Source organism: Streptopelia decaocto, assembly GCF_964273445.1.
Source record: "Streptopelia decaocto genome assembly, chromosome: 7".
NCBI classification, from domain to species: domain Eukaryota; kingdom Metazoa; phylum Chordata; class Aves; order Columbiformes; family Columbidae; genus Streptopelia; species Streptopelia decaocto.
Genome location: NC_138661.1, coordinates 32,221,765 through 32,245,731, shown reverse-complemented (window position 1 = coordinate 32,245,731; position 23,967 = coordinate 32,221,765). Strand labels below are relative to the sequence as shown.

The 23,967-nt window shown below is 34.6% G+C and overlaps 1 protein-coding gene across 5 annotated transcripts in view; it reads left to right on the top strand.

Moving 5' to 3' along the window:
- Positions 1–23,967, top strand: part of DPH6 (diphthamine biosynthesis 6) — a 200,734-nt gene that overhangs the window by 25,548 nt on the left and 151,219 nt on the right. For all 5 annotated transcript variants that reach the window (XM_082057967.1, XM_082057966.1, XM_082057968.1 and 2 more), the window contains exons 4-5: positions 16,739–16,812; positions 18,637–18,755. In XM_082057967.1, the coding sequence (XP_081914093.1) occupies positions 16,739–16,812; positions 18,637–18,755 (193 nt within the window). The remainder of the gene's footprint in view (positions 1–16,738; positions 16,813–18,636; positions 18,756–23,967) is intronic.

The window sequence follows — 23,967 nt, the reverse complement described above, 5'->3', positions numbered from 1 at the left end:
TAATAATAATAATAATAATAATAAAACCCCACAACTTTTCCTTCTTCTGCCAATAGCTGTATTTGTGCTCTTGCCCCTAATATGAAACAAACTGAAATTGCTTATAAATTACTATATTTTATCATCTTTGCATCCTGTGTTTTAAGGTCATGTTGGTTGTAAGTAGCTGAGGTGGCCTGCTGGAGGTGGGTGGCAAAAGTGCAGTGATGAATTGCACGTTTAAAACTTCTTCTTGCATTTGTTCCTAAGTGTTTATATGACAACTCTTTTTCCAGTTTCTTACCAATAGCAGATTGTATTACCACTATATAACCGGATGACATCTCTGATTGTGAAACATCAGTTATGGTAGAGTGTATGCATTCATTTTTAGGCTGGAAAGGCAGTGGGTCAGGCATAAACTGTACACTCAGCTAAGAACCTCTCCACTGTTAGAATAATCAAAGGAAGAGGTGATTCCATCCTGCTGGAGCACAGAGACATGGTCCTCTCATCCTGCTCTCGCAGAAGGAACAATGCCAGGGATTCCCAGAGGGGCTGGGGATGTTCATCCCTGGCCAGGTTTGCCACTGTCATTAGAAGCAGAGCTCAGGATGTTCTTGTACCAAGAGTCATGGGAAGCCTTTAATTGCCCAGTCAGTTTGTAGAGGAGTCAGCTTTTGTTGGGTAAAGCCATATAGCGAAGTGAGGAGATGAAGGTAAATTGTTTTCAAATGTCTGAGTAACAGGTATGCTGAGGTAACCTCTTAAAAGAAAAAAAAAACAAAACAAAAACAAAAAACAAAACAAACAAACAAAAAACAAAAACACTTTTTTAGAGGCTTGTGAGACTTTATTTAGGGGGGCTATCTATAGTTTCTGTGAATCTGCCTGAACTTGGTTGAGGAGATTTTTCATTCCTGAATGATTTCTGCTCAGAGTAGGAAGTCTTTATGATGGGAATTTGTACCTTAAAAATACTGCATTGTAATGGACAGATGATGCCATTAAGCTCTCAGCTAACACATAAAGCAGAATTATATATAAGAGAATGGAATCTAGTGTCTGGAATTGTCTTACAACCTGATCTTTAGCTATTGGACTTTATGCGGAAATTACCAAATTCTATTTTGTGGCTTCTATCATTTCAGTTGATTAGATTGCAGAATATTCCTTTTCTGACCTGGAATATCTTAAAATCTTTGTGACAAAAGCAGTAAAATTAGGAGTTCTGCTGAGTGCTTTTGTTGAGTAAGCACCTTCTCCATAATCACAAGAAATTTTAAAGTGTATGATTTATTCATTTTTGTAAATAATATTTATCAGAAAGAAAATATAAATATACCATTGAAAGGTATCGAAAATGCAGGTCAAACTAAGAAAAAGCAGGAACATCTGTTGAAGCTTGGTTTTCTTGAAGTACTTTTTTATTTAATTTCTATGCAAGGGGAGAGAAGGCTGCATCAAACAGATTTAAAAAGGAAAACTTTCACATCAGTTAGTGGTTGCCTACGTTGCAATTTATATCAGTATCTGTTAAAGTAGAATTCAGACCAAGTTTCAAAGTCTCAGCAGAAGTTGCAAAGTATTTCTGAGCTGTCATTGGGCATGTGCACTTCATGTAGGCAAGTCATTCGGAGTTGAAGCATTTGCTTTGAACTAGATTTTGTGGTTAAATTTAGAAGTGAACATAATTTAAAAGCAGTAGGCCTATCACTTTTAATTTGACTTAGTTTGCTTAAAATCTATTTTTATATTTTATTTTCCAAAGTGCATACAGTGGTCACAGTATTAACCACCATGCCTAACTATGTCTAGTTTTATACTTAGTAATTGTCTTTTGGGATTTGTTTCCTTATGCATTGGGGATAATTACAGTATCTGCTCTCTTTGAAGAATTTTCTTAAGCACCTATTTAATCTTTCTAATAGGACACTTGCAAAAAAATCTTTTAGACAGAATAGTTAGAAGAATTTATGTTTGGGAATCCTCTTTTAATGGAAAACAAATTTTTATTATTGCTGTTTTACCTGCTGAGCTTTGATTTCTAGTGTGATTGACCATGATGTGGAATACAAAATAAGCTCAAGTTTCTCTTTTTGAAGCCTTTACAATGCATCTCATTAAGTGGGTTTCCTCGAGGGAAGATGGGGGTGGTAGTTACAGTGCTTCTCCAAACAGTTATCACCTGTTACCAATCTTGCGAAGCTTCTCTTTTTCTGCCATTCAAAATATGAACATTTTAGGTTAGAAAATAGTGAATAAATTGCCCGTGTTTGAGTGTAGCAGCTTTCAGATTTGCCTGAGAGGATTAACATAATTTAGCCTTGCATTTCTAGAATTAAGTACGACAAAATATCAAGACTTTTAAAAATGATCTCTCTTTTCCCATGTAGCTTTTAAAGATCCCAGTGATACAGAATCAAGACTGATTAACTGAACAGCAGATGAAAGCAGAGCACAAGAAAATGCAGCTGTGAATTCGCATATTATGAAAGAGTAATGATAAAGTTATTAATATAGTCAGATAAATTAACTATGGTGTCGTTGTTACTGTGCTTTATGGTAGTATTCTGCAGGGAAAGGGAGGAGAGTGGTTATATTGTTTACATTCTGCTTTTTATTTATACCTGATAAAGAACAGTAATTATTAGTTCTGATGATGAAGTCATCTGTATTCTAACAATAAATAATGAGCATAGCACTGATTTCACAATGACTTTTCAAATATTGCAACACCACTGGTTATTCAATTTGATTAGTGTTTACTGTTAATGAACAGAGTCTTTCATTAGAGACACAGATCTAGTCATCATTGCAGCTGATGACGTCTTCCAAGATTAATACCATAATTCACGTGCAGCATGGATAGCAGTAATTGTTTAGCACGTTCAAAGAAGTTTAATTTTTTTATTCTATCGTAATACTGTTATTTTCAATAGAGCATCCAATACCCAAGTAATATGAACGCTGTTCCTGCTGTTTTATTGTATTGTAATATAAACATAAATGCAGTGTTAAAAGCTATACCAATGGTGTCAGACTCCTTAAGGACTTGAGAAAACTGTCATAACTTCTAAAACAACTGATAATCATTTGTGGGTCAAAAAGAGCAACATGCTGTATTGCTTAGCGTTCTGCTTTCTTTTTCTCAAGGTTTGTCTGAGATTTAATTTTATGTAAAGTACACAAAACACTGTCAATGAAACATTATCACTTTGTAAAAGCTGTTTAGAATATGGTCTGGCACAAAATGTGCAGAAAATTAAAAAAGAATACTCCCAACATTTTACGAAGAGCTGAGTTGTATATATTATTCGAAATTGTGGCCAAACCAAGTGCATGACAGTGTGGCTGCATCTTGATATTTGCAAAATAAGCCTGGAGCTATGAACTTGTCTTTTAAAATTTAAAATTTTATACATAAACATATATGTATAGAAATAATTAGAAAAATTGTATAAATAAAATGTCATGTATGTGATTTTGTGTGTGTACATGTATATGTATGTATGTGTATACATTAATAGTTCTTTACAGTTCTGAGGGGGGTTTTTTGTCCTATCCATTTCACAATATTTACATTTAAATGCGTATTTTGATTTTTCTTCTGGGACCAGGTGGAATGCCTTTCCATTACACTACTAAGAGAATAATCCTCTTTAACACAATATTTCTCCCTAAAGGGATGGTCTTTTCTAGTCATATGATATAATTTTTCACAGAATGATATTAACATTCATGATGTAGCGATTTTTATCTTGATTGAAAAGATGTTTTGTTCTGGTACTAAAAAGATTAAGAAGTGTCTTTTGTATCCTGCTGTTAAAACATACTTCAAAATCAAGGAAATCGGAAAACCTCCCAAACCCAAGACTATCTGCATGTTATTTGTTGAGGATGAGGTATCAGTAAAATTCAGAGTACAAAATTTACATAGCACATTTATAGAGTTTAAAATAAAAAAAAAAAAGATAACATTCCAAGTGAAGTAAATTGGAAATCAAATGATCCTTTACATTTGAATGTATAAACACCCTTGTATACAAATGTGTCTTTCAAAATATGCACTTAAGAAAAGGTACCTATTGAAGTTTCTAGGGATGTGATTCTTTGGCATTAAACCCAGAAATTTTTGGTATGCCGTCTTCAGAGGATGTTTATCCAGGATGTATCAATAATGTAGAATGGTGGAGCTGCTTATTTTTGATCAGAATACTACAACTTTTAAGCTTATTAATGTTTGAAGATGTTGAGGGATCAAATTAAATTATGTTGTGATTGCAAAGCATGGGAGGAAAAACAAAGTAATGTGCAGGTTTTCCCAGCTGGTTGTGCAGAGTCCTGCAGTGCAGAATGTAGCAAACAGGTAAGAAAGGGACTGGTGGGACAGGAGGCAGATGCGTGGGCCGTGTCCCCCAGGCCATGGTCATTCAGCTGGCACGTCAGTTCACTGAGGGCTTCTTCCTACATGCTTGAGCTTTTACGGCTGGCCCTTCCTTAGGGCAGAAAATACGAGAAGGGGGTTTAAAAACCTCTGAAATTAAAATAAAAGGGTTTTTTTTTCCTAAAATCAAATGAGGAACAGTAATGTCCTTTTCCATTTTGTGATCAGGTTTTCATTGTGCATTGCATAAACAAGTTGTTTTCTTAGGTGTAATGGTTTTTCCCTACCATCTATATTAGATAAGAGCAATACTTCCACAGCTTTTTTCAAAGGTTAATCAATTAATCATATTATACTCAGTACTTTTTTTAAGAAATAGTTTGCTCTATTTTTTAGAGTTGTGATTAGTTAAAATTTTTAATTGAATTTAATGAATGATTGTAAAGCATATTCTTCTATTCAGATAGATTTCAACTTTTTTTTTGGCTAGGTGGCTTCACTCTATTAACTCTATTTTTCTTCCTCCACTTTTACCTAAGTATTTTTAATATCCATAAATTTGTTTTGTAATTGAGAGTAAGGTAACTGAAATGTGCAAAATATTACCACATGCAGATTTATCAGAACTGTTTATAATTACAAACCCCTTGTTTTTAGTATGTATCAAACTGGTTTATATTAGGAATGAATTAAAAATATTGATGAGCTGAACAGAGTTTTAAGTAACAAAATGCTCGATGTTTAGTTCTAGTATCTAAGAGAGAAGACCTTGGAATGTATTCTCAGATTAGAGATGATCTTGGAATGTATTCTCAGATTAAGCACGTTATTGTTAATTCTTTTGTATGGTATATGAGCATGCAGTTTTAACTACACTTCATATTTTGAACTATTTTAATGGTAGGTATTGTGTTCGACAATTTTATTTAAAGGCAGATTTTATCTCTGTTAGTGCCGGATAGGTTGGCTATTGTGGAAAGTCACAGCATTGAATCTGCTGGATCCTGACAAACCTAAAATAAACGTATAATTTTAAATGCTTGGATCTGATATCATTTTAGGCACGTGGTTCAGATGGAGAGCTTTGAACATAACATGTTCCTTCAGAGACTTGCCTGAAATGACGAAAAGCCTCTGATGGGTGACTGTCCTTGGTCGAATGCTGACGTGAGACCTCATGGTAGCAGCTGCACAGCCTGTGTGAGATGGGTTACTTAGACACCTGTTTCCATAACTGAAGGTTTATCTGTATATTGTGTATTTATATTACTAACTTGAAACCTTCACTATTGAAATTACATTCTTTATTCATTTTTTGTACATTATTTTAATGGTGTATTTTAAAGTGTGGTATTTCAATAATTGTGAATTAGAGCATATCAAAGAAAAAGGCTTTTCTTGTAAACTGTATGACACTTAATTACAGTCCGTATCTTGCAAAATAAAAAAATCAATATTTTTCAATAAGGTGTTGTGGTTGTAAATGAAAGATAAGGCGTCCTTAAACAGCTGTTGCTTTTTGTCATTCTAGTTCATTACATAGTGACCTTGTGCATTTAGGGGCTTGCTTTATAAACACATTTCTTATGGTTATATATTAAAACTGCAATGAAGTTATCATTAATTTTCCATCAGTGAGAGCAAATTATGTAGTCCAGCATTAGTACTGTATTTCTTATTATTGCAATGAGGAGTAAAGTAAACTGCTTAGCAATTCAGTCTGATGAGGTTTTTGAAGTTTTTGTTTGTTTTTGACTCAAAAAACCCCATTGTGAAATACAGCCAGTATGTTACGCAGTTGTATTTAGCAGTGTCTAAGGAATGCAGAATCTTTATATGGCTTCCTAGTAGGGTCACATTTGCACCATTTTTTCCTGGTCCATAGTCTTTGTGTTCATGGCAAGATTTTCCACAACTGGAAAACTTGTTAATGATTGGACAGAAGTGGGTGGTAACTTTGAATTACACCTGGGAATTTTGCTTTAGCAAATGGTCTGTTCATTTTTCATATGTCTGAGACTTGCCAGATATTTGATATTTCATTCTAAGTTACATGTAATGCAACAGTTACACCTGTATTATAGAAGCAATAGAAACCTCTTACTGCAATCTGATACTATGCTGTGTGATACTTGTTTCCTTTGATAGACAACTACAATATAGGTTAATATTTATCTTCCATGAATTCGGCTGCTGCTTTGGATAGACTTAGGCAAAAACATGGACCTGTTTTGAGGCATTAGATATCTTTTGGTGTTAAGTGAACTCCATCACTGATAATTTTGATTCTCTTAAAAACCCAAACCAAACCAATCAACCAACAAACCAACCAGCCAAACATTTTTTTCTAAACCCTGATTAGGTAATACAGTCTTTTCAGTGCTGCTGCTGCCCATACACAGAAGCATTATTTGACAGCCAGCATGCTGTACTCTGGAGTCTTGCATCCTGACCCTCTTGTGCTTTTGTGCATGATCTTTGTGTTGGGGAATGGGCACTTTCCTGCTCCAGCAGAAAAAAACAGGCTGGATTGAACTGTTCTGTAGTCTATTCCATTTGCACTTCTTGACTGACATTTGCACTCTTAGTAAAGTGATTACATTCTTCATCTGCCAGAGCTCTGTCTTCTATGCAGGCCTAAAGCAGTGCTTCTCTGCTATGTTTAGGATTTTTCAGACTACTTAGTCTACTTCTGTTTTATTAGAAAAAAATGTTGCTATCAACAGATTGCTTTGATCTAGAACATCTAGGCAGGGCTGTTATTCCCAGAGTACTTTTTAGTTACAATGATACAAAAGTGATTTACAAATTAAAAGGCAATGAGGATCTGTCAGTGGGAGATAGCCCCACACCTTGTAATTAAAATGAGTGCCTTATTTTGTGGATTACAGAAACTATTGTAGGAGGAGACAAGGCTTGGGATAAGTGAACTGCTGCCATGTTGCAGAAGCATTACCAGCTGTGAAACACCACGTTCTGTGTGTGAGCATTTTACCAACCTGAAAGGGCTACTTAAAGAAGTACTCAGTATGTCTGCCAAATTATTTTTATACATGCTTTAGTAAATTTTTTTTTTTAATTATCTGTCTGTTTTAATTAGAATTACATGAGGTGGTTATAAGGGAAGCCTATGAACTCTGGGGAATTTTTCATGGATTTTGAGGATGTTATGCTGGGATTAAATCAACCAGCTGTGAATGTGGCTTGGACATTCTGTCCGTACCACACTTGTGCTGTGCCTGCTGTGTGCTACAAAACTATCTGAAAGTAAGGTTGTCTTCACTCATTTAGAAAGGTGAGAACTTCTCCCTTTTGATTAAATCACAAACACTTTGGAAGAGCATCAGAAGATGAGGAAGCAAATAAAAATAGACAATGCAGGTAGTTGAAATCAGACAAGGAGATTTAGTCTCATCAGAGCTGTCAGTAGATACTGAATGATCCCTGGAGAACTAAATGCCTATGTGGGTTACGCAGAGACATGATACAATGGAATGCATTAACATTAACACATGTAGTTCTGTAGATGCCTAGTAATAGTCAATGTGGAATCATTAGGAGAGCAAACAAAGGAGTTTTAAGTATGGGAGTAAAACAGATTGTAAACCTGCTGAAAACCCCTCTAGGCTGTTTGTCTTTATTACTGCTGGAATTAGTTTGTTCCAAAGAATGAATGGTGTTAATTTGGAGAGCTTGCAAAAAGTATATGGCTATTATTATTATGGAAAAGTGACAGTTATGCCACCTTGGACTTTAAAAGGGGGGAACCAGTAAAAGGTGCTCAGAGATAAGAGGGAAAGAGAATCCAACACAGCATGAATTTCAAGAATAATCCTCCTGCTGGTCACAAGATGTAGCAGGAGAGACTTTTTCTATATCCCATTAACAAGTCAAGCCTTATCAAACTGAACGTTTAAGAATTGAGTAAAAATATTATTGAGAGAGGCTACCTGGCCAAGTTCTCTACAGAGTGAGGATCTGTTTGCATCAGATTAACCAAAGACCACTCTGAGAAAATGAAATTTCTCAATTCATCTCCTGAAGTGGCAGGCATATACTGTTGCTGAGGAATTCCACACCTCAAGTAATGGGTACGTATCAGTTCAATCACTGCTGAAGACACACATTTTTTTTTAATTCCTTTTTCTTACATTCAGGACTGTGACATCTTGTCTGAGTGGAGTCCTATAAAAATGGTTAGATATTACAAAGTTAGTATGCTTTCCTGCTATTGATGTTTATATCAGAGTACTTACTGGTTTGCCATCTATTGTGAGAGATGACAGTTTTACTCTTCTTTAATTAAAATAAAACTGAAAGCCCGTAATGTGAGTGCATTTAAACAGACATTTTGAAGCTTGGACCAGACTGAGAGCTTTTATGAGACTTCTTTCAGAAATTAAAGAAACTCACAGCCTATTCGTACAATACCTGTAGCTACAAGGACTGATGTCAGAGAATTGTGTCATAAGTTGTAATTTGCTCAAAGACCAGAATTTCAGTTTGGGCAGCCTCTGCTCTGTGAAGTCTTGTCTATTGCAGTATGCTCTTTGAGTATAAGTCATAAAACGGGTATTTGAGGACAATGTGAACCTACATGTTGCATCATACTCTCTGAGTTCAGACGAGGCAGAATTTCACACTTGGATTTCTTTTTTTAAATAGTAGCTTTAACAATCTGTAAGATAGCCAACAAATTAACTGTTTAACCTAATTTGTTTCTAGTAGACAAAGTGGCTTATTTTCATTTAAGACGTTTTTCTCACGTGGTTCTGAGTCTTGTCCTGTTGTATTTGGTAAGAGGGCAACAAAAAGAAAACTCAGAATCTTGTCCTGTCACACCTATGTTTTTACTTGCATAAAAAGAGCTGTTCCCTCACAGAATTAGTAACGTGAATGAAGTTACTTATGTGCCCCAGTATTTGCCAGCATGTATTCTGAAATACTTCAATAAATAGCATTGCTTTGACAATACTCATACAGAAATAAATTAGGTTAAACATTTATACATTCCTAAAATTACATTCGACCCTTTGAAGACAACTGCGAGGCTGATGTGGCCCTCCGTGAAAATGAGTTTGACACCCCTGACCTAAATTATGAATCTTGTCTTGACCTGAAACATATAAACTGATATTCTTTTGACTTTCTTTTTTCTTGTTTTAGTAAGTGGTTTGTCTGCAGCAAGACATTGATCTGGAACATAAAAACATAGGCCAGTGTCTACCTTCATAAGGCAAAGACTTTTTTTCCTTTTTATTGTTCTGAAGAAGCCACATGTTATTGTATAAGTTGGTATCTTAAAAGCCTATTTTTTAAATTTGATTCACAGTGGTTGACTACTAATTCTAGATAAATGTGCAAGGAAAGTTTATTTTTTTTTTCTTTAATGTTTTAGCTGTTGATATAATTGCTTTTGATTACAAAATAGTTACACTTCCAGCCCCCAACACCTATCCAATCTAGCATGGAAACAAATATGCATGGTTACTTGAGTGTTTTGCAGTTGTTCACTGGCATCTTGTCAGTTATTCAATCTGGAGTTGACGGTTCATGCTAAATTTGGTTATAAAATTAAGTAATCAGTCTTCACTGAGGTAATTTTATAAATAAGATTTCCTGAAAGAAGTGTCTGCAGGCAAGTTTGCTCTGTAATTATTTGAACATTTAAGACTTGGAAGTCCCAAAGGTGAAGCAGACATTTATGTGAAACCCGATCTCTGCACAAAATGCAATTTTTAGTGTTTGGTTTGGTTTGGGTTTTTTTGTTTGGTTGGGGTTTTTTTGTTCGGTTGGGGTTTTTTTGTTCAACTGCAAACTGTTGTCTCCCTGTCAAAGACTTAGTAGTTTCTGTTGATGGCACACAGGCCTCTTGTGCACTCAGTTGAGTTGTATAAGGAAAATAAAAATGTACATTTCTGTAGAGAAGTCTTTAGGCAGTCTTTGCAATAATGGATAAGTCTATTTATTTTTATTTTAGTATTCTATTTTTTTATAGGTATATCTAACTATATTAAATTTTACTAAATGCTTTGTTGTTAGCATGACTTATTTTTTGTTGGAAAAATGAATCAGCCCATCTAAAGTAAATAATTTAGAAAAAAAAAAGTGAAATAGTATAATCTGAAAAGATATCTCAACTTGCTTGTACATTCTATGAAAACAGTTAATACATGAGATAACAAAAAATTCAGTCATTAATGAATGATTTGTAATTCCTAAGACTAATTGTTCACTTTGTAAATGCAGCTAAACAGAGAATCAGTATGTCAGGAAAACCTGTGTTTATGGTGTGATGTACAGCTGTAGTCCAAGATTTTCCTGTTTCTTTGTTTCTCCTATGCAGAATTTAGTTCTAGCCTTCTGAACTGCAGTATTGCAATATACTTCTGTTTGATATTAGACTTTTGAGATTGATGTTTCTGTCTCTTTCACTCGCTCCCCTTTTTCCTTTGCAGTGGTGTGTGTGTGTGTGTGTGTGTGTTCATGTGCACACAGACGTACCCCTACACCATTTCCTGGATCTTTGGTGCTTCCAGTTTGCAAGAGGTCCATACACTAATGAAATGTGGTTATTATGAGATTGTGATTAGATTCTGAAAGCTGTGACTTAAAGCTGATAATTGTCCCCCTACACTGAATTAATATATTGTTTGTGTGTGTGTGTGCAGTGTTTCAATAATTGTATTTGTTAGTTAGCTTGAATTTGGCCATCAGTTATGCTTAAAAGTGGTGGTATGTCTGTCTGTGCCCTGTGCAAGGCATTCATAAAAATGGATCTCATTAGCTTTAAAAATTGATTAGTTACATAGTATTATCTCCTTGTATAGGTACTATTATTCAGAAGTGATTTACTTTTGAAGGGAGTTAAGCTAAGCCCACTGAAGACTACTGAAGTTCTTAGTGAGAGTGTTCACACAGCAATTTCATGTGAATCGACATTAATTTCCACTCCTGTTTTGGGAACTACTTTTTTCTAAGGAATGAAGGAAAGAGCTATACGTGCTTTGAGGTCTCTAAGTGGAAAACAGCAAAGTCCCAGATGATGGGTAGCGATCCACAAGGCAACATGATTCATAGCTAGTCTGCAGAACCTGGCCAAACAGCAGTTTTTCAATTTGAAGTAGAGTTATTATATCTCTATGTGTCAGGAATATTTCCATACTGTCTTTGATTACTTGCAGCTGCCTCTGACAGACATCAGAGCTTAGAAAAATCACATACTCTGTTTGAAATCAGTATAATCAGTGATCTTAGAATGCTTCACAAATTATAAAGCAAAACTCATATTCAAGAATTTGCCACTCAAATAATTGCAGAAGCCTAAAAGTTCTGTTACTAATGTATACATTTTCAATCACACACCTGCGACTATGTTGTCTTTTAATCTGAAGTTTTGCAAATGACTGATAATGACTATTTAGACACACATGACCCTAAGCTTTAATTTAAGCATGTGTAAGTTTTCTGTTACTCATGCAAGCTTCAAGGAGAACATTAATAGGAAAGACAATTTCATTTAGAGATAATATTTTGTAGATTTTGGTCATAAAATGAACTCTATTGTGTCAGAGCTCTGAAGCAAATGTTAAAAATTAAACCGAGTTCAACCATTGTTCAGCTCTTTATGCTGCAGCTTCTTACGTAGATCTGTTCTAAAAGGAAATTTTCAGGGATATTCTGCATTTTGCTGAATGGGAGCATTAAAGTTTTCTTGCAATACACGTGAACAGACATAGGTAGGCACAGGTCTGGCACTTCCTTTTCCTTTCTTTGACACTATTTTGAACGTTGTATGCAGTGTTCCATTTAAGACAGACATTATTAAGGTGGTGAATTGTTCTGTGCAATGATATGCTTAGCAGTAACCTTTACTCATAATGGGATATTGTCTGTATGTCTTATTTTGCTCAGCTTTCTCTGGCACTGATGAAGCCTAAGGCTGCTGTTTCTTTGAGTTGCTGATAATTTTTTATCTGATTAACTGACACATTTAGTTGAAATCAGACACAGCCCTTAGGCTGGGCATGGATTTAATTTAAAAAGTATCAAAGGTTTGCACTGTGTGCTGTTTAATCATCATGTTTATCAGGCAAGTAAAAATTACCGGAAGGACCATAGGGAGAGGGTTATCTTAAGGAGCAGTAACTTGGGAAATTGATAATAACTCCGAGGTAATTTACAGCTAACTTTTACATTCATTAATATAACATTTCCCACTAATAATTACAGTGCATGCAATGCACTAATTAAATTGAAAACATTAGCACTAATTTTCTTTTTGCTGAACTCTGAGGAGGTCAGGTGAAGACATTAAAATGTGAAATCTCTGTACCAATACCACCACAATGAATATTTTCCTTACTAGTAGAATAATTCTACCAGTATTCTATGCTACAATTCATATGTAGACATTTCCTCAAATTGGTGTCCTTAATTGAATTCCAGTCACTGAAATAAAAAAGAAAAAGCAACATTGAAATCACAGTGTGCTAGCATAAATTACTTTTGCATTTCTGTTTATATTTTATTTCAGCTGTGAACCAGTATTTCAGTATTGTACATGGGTGTTACAGAACCACCTTAACAGCATCATAACAGTAAGCAAACTCATGGCACTGAGCTTTCACACAACTGTTTTAATTTTTTATACCATTTTCTGATAGAAAATATAGCTAAAAGTAATTTATGATATGCAGAGAGCAGCAATTTTGAATTATATTACTCATTAAAGTGTTTAAAAATAGTTATAACTTTAAAACTATGGAGCTTTAAGTGTAAGTTGTACATTTTAGTACAGTTACAATTCGCTGTTCTAACAGTTGTTCAGGAAGATTATTCTTTATGAATGTTATGAATAGGAATAAATTAATGGTTATAACAAGATGTGTAACAATGATGTAATTTCACTTACAGTTTAAAACAATAAAAGCTGATAGTTCTTACGTACATAAGAAAGCTTTCTACTGCTGCTAAAACAATTGTGTTATTCAGAGGCTTTTTTTTAAAGTTGGGTTTTATACCTGCCTTTTAAAAGTAGTAATTTTGATAGTTTTGATGGGGAAAAAAAGATTTAAGAAGTCCTATGGAAAATAAAAAGTTGTCAGCATCTGTATATATCTCTGTCTAGCATCTGTTTTTATGTATGCATTACATACTTTGTGATGTGATAGGTTGTGACACAGTATACTGTACTGAGTATAAGTGCTCTCTGTACTACCAAATATTAGAGAAGCAATTTGTTTTTACTTTAGATTAATCTATTGCACTACCAATGCGTTAATAATTGCATAGTTTTACTAATCTCTTAAGTTAACATTTCATGTTATCTTTAATAATAACAAGCCCCCCATCAATCCAAGAAAAAAAAGAAACCACCCTTTTCTGTATAAGCTTTCCTTGAATGTTTTCCTGTTCTCTGTTACTTCGTATATGAAATAGCACCTAACATCTTTCTTCTAGAATTTTCCCAAATTTGTTTCCTTGGCTTTGGAGTTCAGTGCAGATCCCTGATAACTCAGCCCCCAGGTGTCAGCCTGCTCTGCCCTTGCTGAGGCAGCAGTTTTGTGAACCTGCTTTTTGTGGTACAAAACCCACTCAGGTTCCACATTAAAAGGTGAAGTGCGGTACCTGAGACCTGGCACCGCTGATTCTGGGATTGATTATCTGCTAACCACAATAAACCCTGAACAAAACAAAATCCTGTCTGTTTGCCGTGTCTAGTAACTCCATCAATATAAAACTGCGAAAACAGTGAAGAACTGTTTTTCAATTAGTGCTCTTCATGCTTCAGGTGCTGAGCTGAATACACTGTGCAGCAAGACTTGATGTAAACTTTGTCCAGTTCAGGAATTTATGAAGGTTGTTAGACTACAGGGTTGTTGGTTTGTTGTTTTTTTTTTTTCTGTTCCACCTCATACTCTGTCCTTCTCCCCTTCAAATCATCTTATTTCTTGGATTTGTGCCACTCCATCCTTGATTTTTTGAACTGTACGGAATAGGGGGATTTAATCCATTTCACGGTATTTGAGTCCCAAGTTGCTTTCCAAAAGTGAGAAGCCTCAGCCATTCTGATTCTGTGATTCCATTACAAATATATTATAGTGTGTTGAGCTGAAGGGGTACAGGCTGCTTCATTCCTTCACACAGAAAGATGTGGTGACTTGGAAACATGAACAGTTAATGTTTAATGTATTAATTGTTTAATATTATTGGTTTGTGATGCCAGATCCTGTGCGTAGACCACTTCATGATTATTACCCTTGAGGATATGTTGCCTGTGATTAATTGTTCACATAAGCAGAAATACAGGTGAAGTTTCTGGACATGTTGGATGATGTCTGAACATTGTGACAGAGCACACTTGGAAGGAATTATTAGTGTTATTCTTTTTTACATAAAAATACAAACAAACAATACTTAACTGTCATGTTTTCTAAGAATGTTATGTGACTTTAAAATTTTTCTAAAATTAATTTTGAAGAATGCAACTTAAGTCTAATTGAAGCAGTACAGGTAAACTGCGTATCTAAATTCCATGAAACTGAGGAATATGGGGAAAACATTTTAGATGTACTTGAAGATAGAAGAAGGCCTCATGAATCATTTTATCAAATTTATTTAAAGAAAACTCTACTTGCATAACTGTTATCTTTTTAAGAAATGCAATTCTAGATGGGTGAGTTGAGTAAACTGAAGTGTCTGTGATTTCTCTTTATTCTGAAAATAACTTTAAAACATCATTGCACAGAAAGCTTAAAGAGAAGCAAAAGTAATATTGGCTGGATAACAGTAATAATAATGATAATACTGGCAGTGGATAATGGACAAGTGACAAATAAGCTAAAATTAATTTTTATTGGTACAGTTACTTCTGTAACAAATGTAAGAAGCATTGAATCCTGTATGATCTGGCATTAAGTTTCATATGAAGTGATATATCCAGTAATGATATGTAGAAGTACATCAATTGAATAGTGATATAATTTTCAGGTTATTATAGCTAGGAATTTTGATAAATAAGTTGACTGTTAAATCAGAAGTACAGATGGCTATGAATAACTTAGGAATTTGGTTGGAAAAATATGAGGTGAGAATTAATGTAAAGAAGAATAAAATAACAGACTGAGGAAAGAATATCCCAGACAGATATAAACCAGGAACATTTTCCGTAATAATGAATATGGCAGCTTTTGCATTATTTTATTGATAAGAAACACAAAATTAATTTTAAATTTAGTACCATGGCAGGAAAAGACTGTTTTGATTCTGAAATTCATATCTAGGTATATAGATGGAAATTTTATGGTAAAATCCTCTTGTAAACTTCACAGGATTGCTGTCTAAGTGAGAAGGTCCGGAAGCTAAGTCATGACATATAGTTATGATCAGCCTTGGTTGACAGAAGAAAACAACTTTAACTACAGTCCAGTTGGAGCAAAAGTATATTCAGCATTTTGATTGAGACTCAAACAATTTAAAAATGCAAGAGCTCATGATAAGTGTGTGCATTTTCAAATATTACATTCTCAGTGTGTTTACAAGAAAAAATAGAGAACTATTGGCTTAGGTAGTTGAAATGAAAGAGAGAAAATATGTCTTGTAAAACCTTTTTTATAGCAGAATTTTTGAAAGATGACATTGAGTAAATTGCCTGTGAGTTTACTTGTTCTGGTGCTAGTATAAAAATGGTAATGTTACATTGTCTTGTGCTGCATATTGCGACATATGCTTACAGTTTAATTAATCCTCATAGAATCAAAGAATCATTTTGGTTTGAAGAGACCCTTAAGATCATCGAGTCCAACCATAACCTAACTCTAGCACTAAACCATGTCCCTAAGAGCCTCATCTACATGTCTTTTTAAACACCTCCAGAGATGGTGACTCCACCACTTTGCTGGGCAGCCTGTTCCAGTGCTTGACAACCCTTTCCATGAAAAAATGTTTCCGAATATCCCATCTGAACCTTCCTCGGTGTGACCTGAGGCCATTTCCTCTTGTTCTCTCAGTATTTTGCTGATTTTTATTTGTAAGCGGGATAGCTAACACCTCAGTTATAGTGAAGAGGTGGAAGTAATTTTCAGGATGTCAGGATAAGCTGTTAAATTTGATACTTTTCAGTAACCCTGGTTATTTCTTCTGTGGAACGGTACTGCAGTTGAGTGTATTACTGTGTTAGAGTAACAATCACGTAGTAGGTCAGCTGTGCTGCTCTGTTCTATGCAAGACCTCCATTCCAACCCATTCCATTTCATGTGCTGGGCACAGGGAAAAAGATTTATTCTTGGTTGATTCTGCTAGTAGAGGTACTGAATCATGTTGCTTAGGCCAGCATACACTGCTATCATGAATATTCCTTATTTTTTTCAGGATAAAGAAGGAGTGGAGGCTGTATCTGTGGGAGCCATTCTTTCTGACTACCAGAGAGATCGAGTTGAAGATGTGTAAGAAAATATTTCTCTTTATGAATATACACATTCTGGAAACTTCTTTACTTGATTGTTTTCTAACTCAAATTCTGAAGCAGAGACAGTTGCTTTATTTCTCATGATGTTCTGTCATACTAAATTAATTAAATATGTTGATATAAGTACCTTCCCCTCACCCCGCCCCGCTTGGGACCATGAGTTCATTAGTAAAAATCCAGTAGAGACAATACTGGATTTTTGGATTGCTTTTTAGATCTCTCATGGATCTGTTAGAATTCTGATTTGAAAAGAGTTGAGTAGATTCGGATCTTTGATATCAACTGAAAGTTCATTCCGTTCCGGTGATTACAGTGTTGTGGTCAAGTATCTCTATTTTGAACAGAGTTTTAATATAGAGGAACATTCTGTGACTTGTTTTCAGGAATTAAATACAAGAGAATCTTCCCTTACTTCCTTAAAATCTAAAATCTGTTATCATTAATCAGGATCTTTCATTTTTCATTTCTACAGTGCATACTCTTTAAATATAGATAGGCTGTGATACTTATAAGAGACTTAATTTAAAAAAGGATTATATAATGAGAATTGTGTGTGTTAAATAGGCCAAGACTTGATTTGGATCTGAGAAGAAATGTTCCCTACATATGTCTGATGAAATGGAGAAACACCTTGTCTTAAATATTAATATTAATTTCATGAGTTCATTAGTTATTTCTTGCTGATAAAAACTAACATCTGGAACACTTTATGAACTATAAGAATGAAGTTAATGCTGTGCCAACTCGCCTGACATCAGCAGGTTACACAGCTTGCGTGTTTTCTTGACTCTTTACATAGGTAAATTGCAGTCCGATATAGCTCCTATTTATTTTTCCTTGCACTTAAAAAAATTAATGACTGCCTGATCATGTTACTAGATATTTTAGAAATGATTGTTTTTGTTGATTGGGGGTTTCAGATCTTTTTCAGATCTTTTACCACAGCCAAAAGATTGGCAGAACACCACAGTATTTCAGACAAACCTGATTAATTCCAAGGTTCCTCAGTGGTAAAAAAATTTACACTGATCTGTAGATTTACCCCTTGCAATGAAGTTGTTTCACATAAACCATTCCAGTTGGAGTCAGCTAATTTGTTAGCTAAAGTTAGGCACCTAAATGAACTACTTCACATTCTGAGTTGCTATATATTTCTGTTAATTTCACAATTGAGTGCTCTGTTAAAATATATGAAAGTAATAACAAAGCAAATCAGATTACATGAGTGCTAACTATGGATTTATGTGTCAATGTTAAACATCTGTTTAACTATGAAGCCTTGACACTGATACTAGTGGGTCTACCTAATATGTGGGAGAAAGCCCTTGTCTTAGATAAACAATGATAATGGGTGTTGATCCAAATCAGAAGTTCATTGAGTGTAACAAATTCAGCATATTGTACTAGTGATATGTGCCACGTTTACCACAGAACAGTAACTCTTAGCTATGTTCATAAAAAATGATCACTTCCTAAGGTATTAATGGGTTTGCATCCCTAAATGTTTAAGAGTGCATTTTCTCATGGTTTTACTTATGTTCCCATGCAAATCTGTTTACATCAGTGAGTTACAGCTTACTTACATAGATGACTGATAGTCAGAACCATCTTATTTAGTTTCTTTTTAATATTTGACAATGTATATAATGACATCTAGGAATAATAAAGTATTGTAATCGAAATTGTAGAAGAAAAATTATTTAAAGGTATGAAATCAGATAATGTTCTTTAATTTTACATGAACCATGCTGTATAAAAGCATAATTCTTCACTTTATCCAATTTTTTGTTTGTTTTTTAAGATGCAGGAGGCTTAATCTTCAGCCTTTAGCTTACCTTTGGCGTCAGAACCAGGAAACATTGCTTAAAGAAATGATATCATCTAACATTCAAGCCATAATCATAAAAGTGGCAGCTTTGGGTATGTATTCAGATTCTGAGCAATATCATTTACTGAAACTTCCTATGGACAAGTCCACAGCATAACAGGAAAACAGAAAATTTGTTCTATATTTTAGGGTAAGAAATGTTAATATGAAGAAAAATTTTTAAAATTACGTTACTGAGTAGCAGTCATGACATTCGAATAATTAACTTAGCTGTCTCCAATTCATTCTTGGAGTAGACATGGAAGAGCTGGAACGTAATTCTTTCTAGGATAGTCATTAAATTCCTTTTGTATTTTTTTTTGTTCTAGTTTGGTTTTGGTTTGCAGTAAAGATGCATGCATAACTCGGGGTTCACAGTATTGTCGTTTATAGATGATGCAGACTGGTGGCTAGACAATATTATAAAACTACCATGGAAGTTTTAATAGAAATACAACAAATTAACATCAAACAAGAAGTAATTATATGAGGCCAAAAGATTTTGTGTAACAACAGTCTTTGAGTTGGTAAAGCATATAGCAAAATGAAATAGTTTGGCATTGCCTTCAAAAAAGAGTATTTACAATGTAGTTGTTTCCTACACCAGAAAATTATCATGTCTTTTCCTTGTCAAATATGTAAAATTAGTTTTGTATAAAGAAACATATCAGTACGAAAGAAAACCTGTTTATTGTTTGAATGTAAAGATGCAGTCGAAGGATGCTTTATAGAAAGGCTTATGGAATGACGTGCTTTATAAACCTAAAAAGCGCATAAAGAAACATGTTAATGGTACAATACATTCATTTCAGGCCTCTCTGCAGTTTTTCATGTAAGAATATCAAATGAGATCTTAAGCATAAAGTGCGACCAAAGGACCTATTCTTTTTGGGTTGACTATAGATTTGCAGTCCATTGGAAGAAAAGATAGTATAATACAAGATCAGTGGTGTTGGTGCCTTAAAATGTGTGTTTAAAAAATAGCATTGTATAACCTTGCATTAGAAGTCAGGTGGCTGATTTATCTGGGTAACTTTCACATTAGATTCCTAGTATCTGTCTTTGTTAAACAAAACAATTTATCTTAAATACTAATTATAATCCTTTTAGACTGGATCAGTTCCATGACTTAGTTATTTGTTTGTTCCTCTTTAGCTGGTGTAGTTTCTAACTAGTTTTATGTTATCACTATGATGGTCTCACTGCATTGTTCTCTAGGATCGGCCAGGGCTGCTAGTGAGATTAGAATGATTAGAAATAGTACATTCCCTCATTCACTTATAGGGAACAAGCAAGGTAATATAATAGCATTTTCCTGAATTTTGGAAGCCCTATCACCAATACACAGGAGTGGAATGCTTTGTTTTCTGCTATAAACCACTTCTTTTTTAAACTGGAAAAAATAATATTTTCAAAGTTTTAAGGCCACGTAAAGTACATTTTTGTATTTATGTTATTTTTCCATAAAATAGAATGCTTTAATTGCTTGTGCTGACATGAAGAAAAAATAAAAGTCAACAAAGAATAAATAACATGGTTTTTCACATCAGAATTATTTTGCATGAAGATTACGTTGTTTTGACTACATTTTGTACAACTGAAGGCAAATAATTATGAAAAGGAAAAAAACACAAAATGAAATAAGTAAATACTATTGAAAATGTATTTGAAAAATGTTAAAGAAAGCATGTGCTTTCAATAATAAAACTATTTCACAATTAGACATCACTGATGACCTGTCTTATGCCTGAAGCAAGATAAGCTTGTCTTTTGTATTCTACAGTCTAAAAAAAAAAAAAAAAACAACATGAAAATGTGCTAGTTAGTGCACAAAGAGTGCTTTGTGGGCTATTCATTGAAGGACCGAATACCATAAATACTTGTAGACAGCAATTAGATAGAAAATCACGGCAAGATTTTTTTTTCCTTTTTATTTTTTTGGCTACAGGTAAAAGAAAGATCTTATCAGAGCCAATTTCTCACCTGCCTCAGGCAGACGTAATTAGATGTAAGCAAATTTAATGGAGCTTGTGTGCTCTGGGGCCATTCTGTAATGCTTTAATAATTGCATGCCTTATTAAAGTGGATTTAAGGTATGAAGGCTGTTTAACATGTCAAGTGGCAGAGAAGATAAGATACAGTTTAACTTTTTGCCTCTTAGATTAGTAATCAAAGCTAAACTGCAATGAAAATATTTAAAATAACAGATTTAAGAATCTGAAGAGTAATGCATTAGATGGTACATTGTACAGATGTTAATGAAAGAAAGAAAGAAACCTGTAACTTAGCTTTACATGCATCAGCACTGGCATACTTGTACACCCTCCTTGTCCTGTTCTCCATTAACTCAGTGCCAGCATTGGCAAGGTAAAAGCCTGATGTTTTATGTAGAAATCACATAATTATGCAAGTAAATAAGCATTAGTTTAGTACATTTCCCTAAATCCACCATTACAAATTGATACCACAAACTTTGCCAGTGGCAAGAGTTTTTTATCTCAGAGTAGCCTGCTTTTCCATGTGGGATACCAGTTGCTCTCACTTACATGCAAAAGAAGTATTGTTAGCAAGCCTTCTTCACGTGCCTTCTGTTGATCTCTAAGAGGATCTGGATTCCTTTAGAGTGTATTTCAGAGGCTTTACTGATGAGAGAAAAACATTCCATGATCTCACAGTGAACCTGGCCAATTAAAAACAAAACCATATTTATCTTCCATGCCATTTTCTTGCTGCTGAAGTTGCCTGTATGATGCATGATATTTTTATATTTGAAGTATACCCATCTTCAGTAGAAATCCCAGGAAGTCAAATTACTCAGTAATAGCTACAATGGAAGCAGTTATTGATTGGTTTTAACATGTATGTGCCTGAAATTCCAGCAATATCCATTGCTCATATGAGATAGTGTAATGCAGCACAATCACAAGATACTTTTTTGATATCTTTGCTCTCTGGACGCATTTTATGGATTAAAATACTAATTAACTTGAAGACTGTGCATATAACATTCGACTTTCAATCTTGGTAACTTTATGTACTGGTCTTACCTGTGCAGTGTTCTAAAGCAAATTGCTTCCACTGCAGCACAAGCTGTAATACTCAGGAGGAAGGTTACATTTGGAAGGAACCTTTGGGTTCCTCACACTATGGCCTTCCTTAAAAGTAGAGCATTTAGTTTTACTTTATTTATATAGTTAACTATGCCCAAGTCTTATTAAGAATTAACACTAAAACTTGAGCCCCACTATACATTTTAAAATATGACAAACTTCATTTCTCATATATATGAGAATATAGTTGAAATCGTATTTATGTCATGCAGTTAAAGCAGTTTGTCCTCAGTGATTCTAGTTTTTCTGGAAGTTTTTAGAGTAATGTTCACCTTCAGTAAGTTTTATAAGTGCACTTAGCTTGACAAATTGGTAAAAACAACTGTTTCTTCATTGTATCAGTCAAAAATAGAATATAAGCTCAAATATTTGTCTTTTATAGGATTAATATGCATTATTTACTTTATACCTTGCAGCTTCTTCACAGTTTGATTATAGTAATGATTTATGACTGAATTAAATACTTGAAAAAGCATTGTAATGATGAGATCAAATAATAGAAGTACTAAGTTGAAAAAAACTCTGTCAAGGCTAAATTTCTAACTTCCAGCTGTTCTTTGGAGCACAGGACAGAAATGATACCATAATGCTATTCAACTGTTGGACAATAATAAAAGTGGAAACTTTGTGTCGGGGCTGATTAACTTGTGGTTCTCAGCCTACATTTGAAGTGGGGCTCTTATGCCATAGCTACATCCCTTATCTTGTAGGTTTGGCTGCTATGAGTACTCTGGACAATCTGCATGCTCAGCCATGGGTAGAGCTGAAGTCACAGGGTCTGTGGAAGCCTAAATTTTGAGATGGTGTGGGCCCTAGTTCCTCACCCAGGATATTTCCCTCCAACAATGGAGTAATGAGTCCTTAGGGAGCATTACCATCTCCTGTCTGTCAACAAATGCTAAAGTTCCTTCTCTAAAATGAGCTGTCTGAAGTGTGTGTATTTAACTTCAGTCTCCTCTACTGCGAGAAGATCTTGACGTTTGCCTCGCAAGGTCAAGAAGATTGGTATGCTCCCGCTGTACACAGAACGCTCTGAAAAGCTGATAGTTTAGGGATACCTATGTTTTTGTGTATCAACTTTTCATTTAGGAAGAGAGAATGTTTCTTCTCAGTATAATGAAAAAAGTTACCTGTACCTTTTGTTTATTATTTAAAGCTAACCACCTAGGTGTCTGCATTATTGTTTGTTATTTGCATGCCACTAGTGTACAGAAGTGAAATCCTGACTGAAATTGATAGCCAGACTCCCATTAATTTTAATGGACGTAAGATTTACATATAAAGTAGTACATTAAAAAAGAACTTGTACTACACAGTTCTTGGTTAAGCTCCTGCGGGTGTAATTTGGTGTTGTAGATAAACTGATCTAATAGTGAGTTGCTGCCAAAAGGTTGATCTTGCCTTCCTCCTTCTGGCTGACTCTTCCAAACCACAAGTCTCTACTTGTTTCTGCCCCTGTAAAAGCTCCAGAGACTGTGTGGCTGCGTGATCCAGCAGAGAAGTGCTACACAGAAGGGAACTCGCTGTGTAGATGCCACAGCCTCATGAAGGACAAAACTCTCAGTAGGAAGCTCACCGCTAAATCGGGTTTTCTGTAATGTCAGATCATATCCTGAATTAAAACTGGTGGTTGCATGTGTTTTGTCTGAGCACATCCTCTGTGTAATGGAAAGGAACAGTGTTCTTTGGAAATGTATCTCTAGTTTTTAGTACTGAGAAATTTTAAAGTAATTTTGGGGGGAAATTGAAGGAATCATCGTCACAGGGGAACATACTTGCTTCCTCTAAATGTTTCCAAAAAATTCACAGTTCACAAACATAACAGAAGAAAGCGAGGAACATTTTGTTAAAAAATCAATACAAGACCCTAGTTGTTTTCTTCTATATCATATTGTAAGGATTTGTTTACTTACTTATTACTGAATAAACGAAACATTGGCATTATTTTTAGGTAGTTCAGCTTATTTAGAGCTGATAGTTCCATTGTTTTTTCCTTGGGCAGTTACCAGACACTGCAGCTGTAATGGAATCTTTGACAGTCTTTACAACCTGTGCTTTTGATAACATCTCATTTTATTAATATGAAGACGACTTCTGTTTATCATCATTCGAAGTGTAGCATAAAATGAACAATAATATTTTTCCAAATACTGTC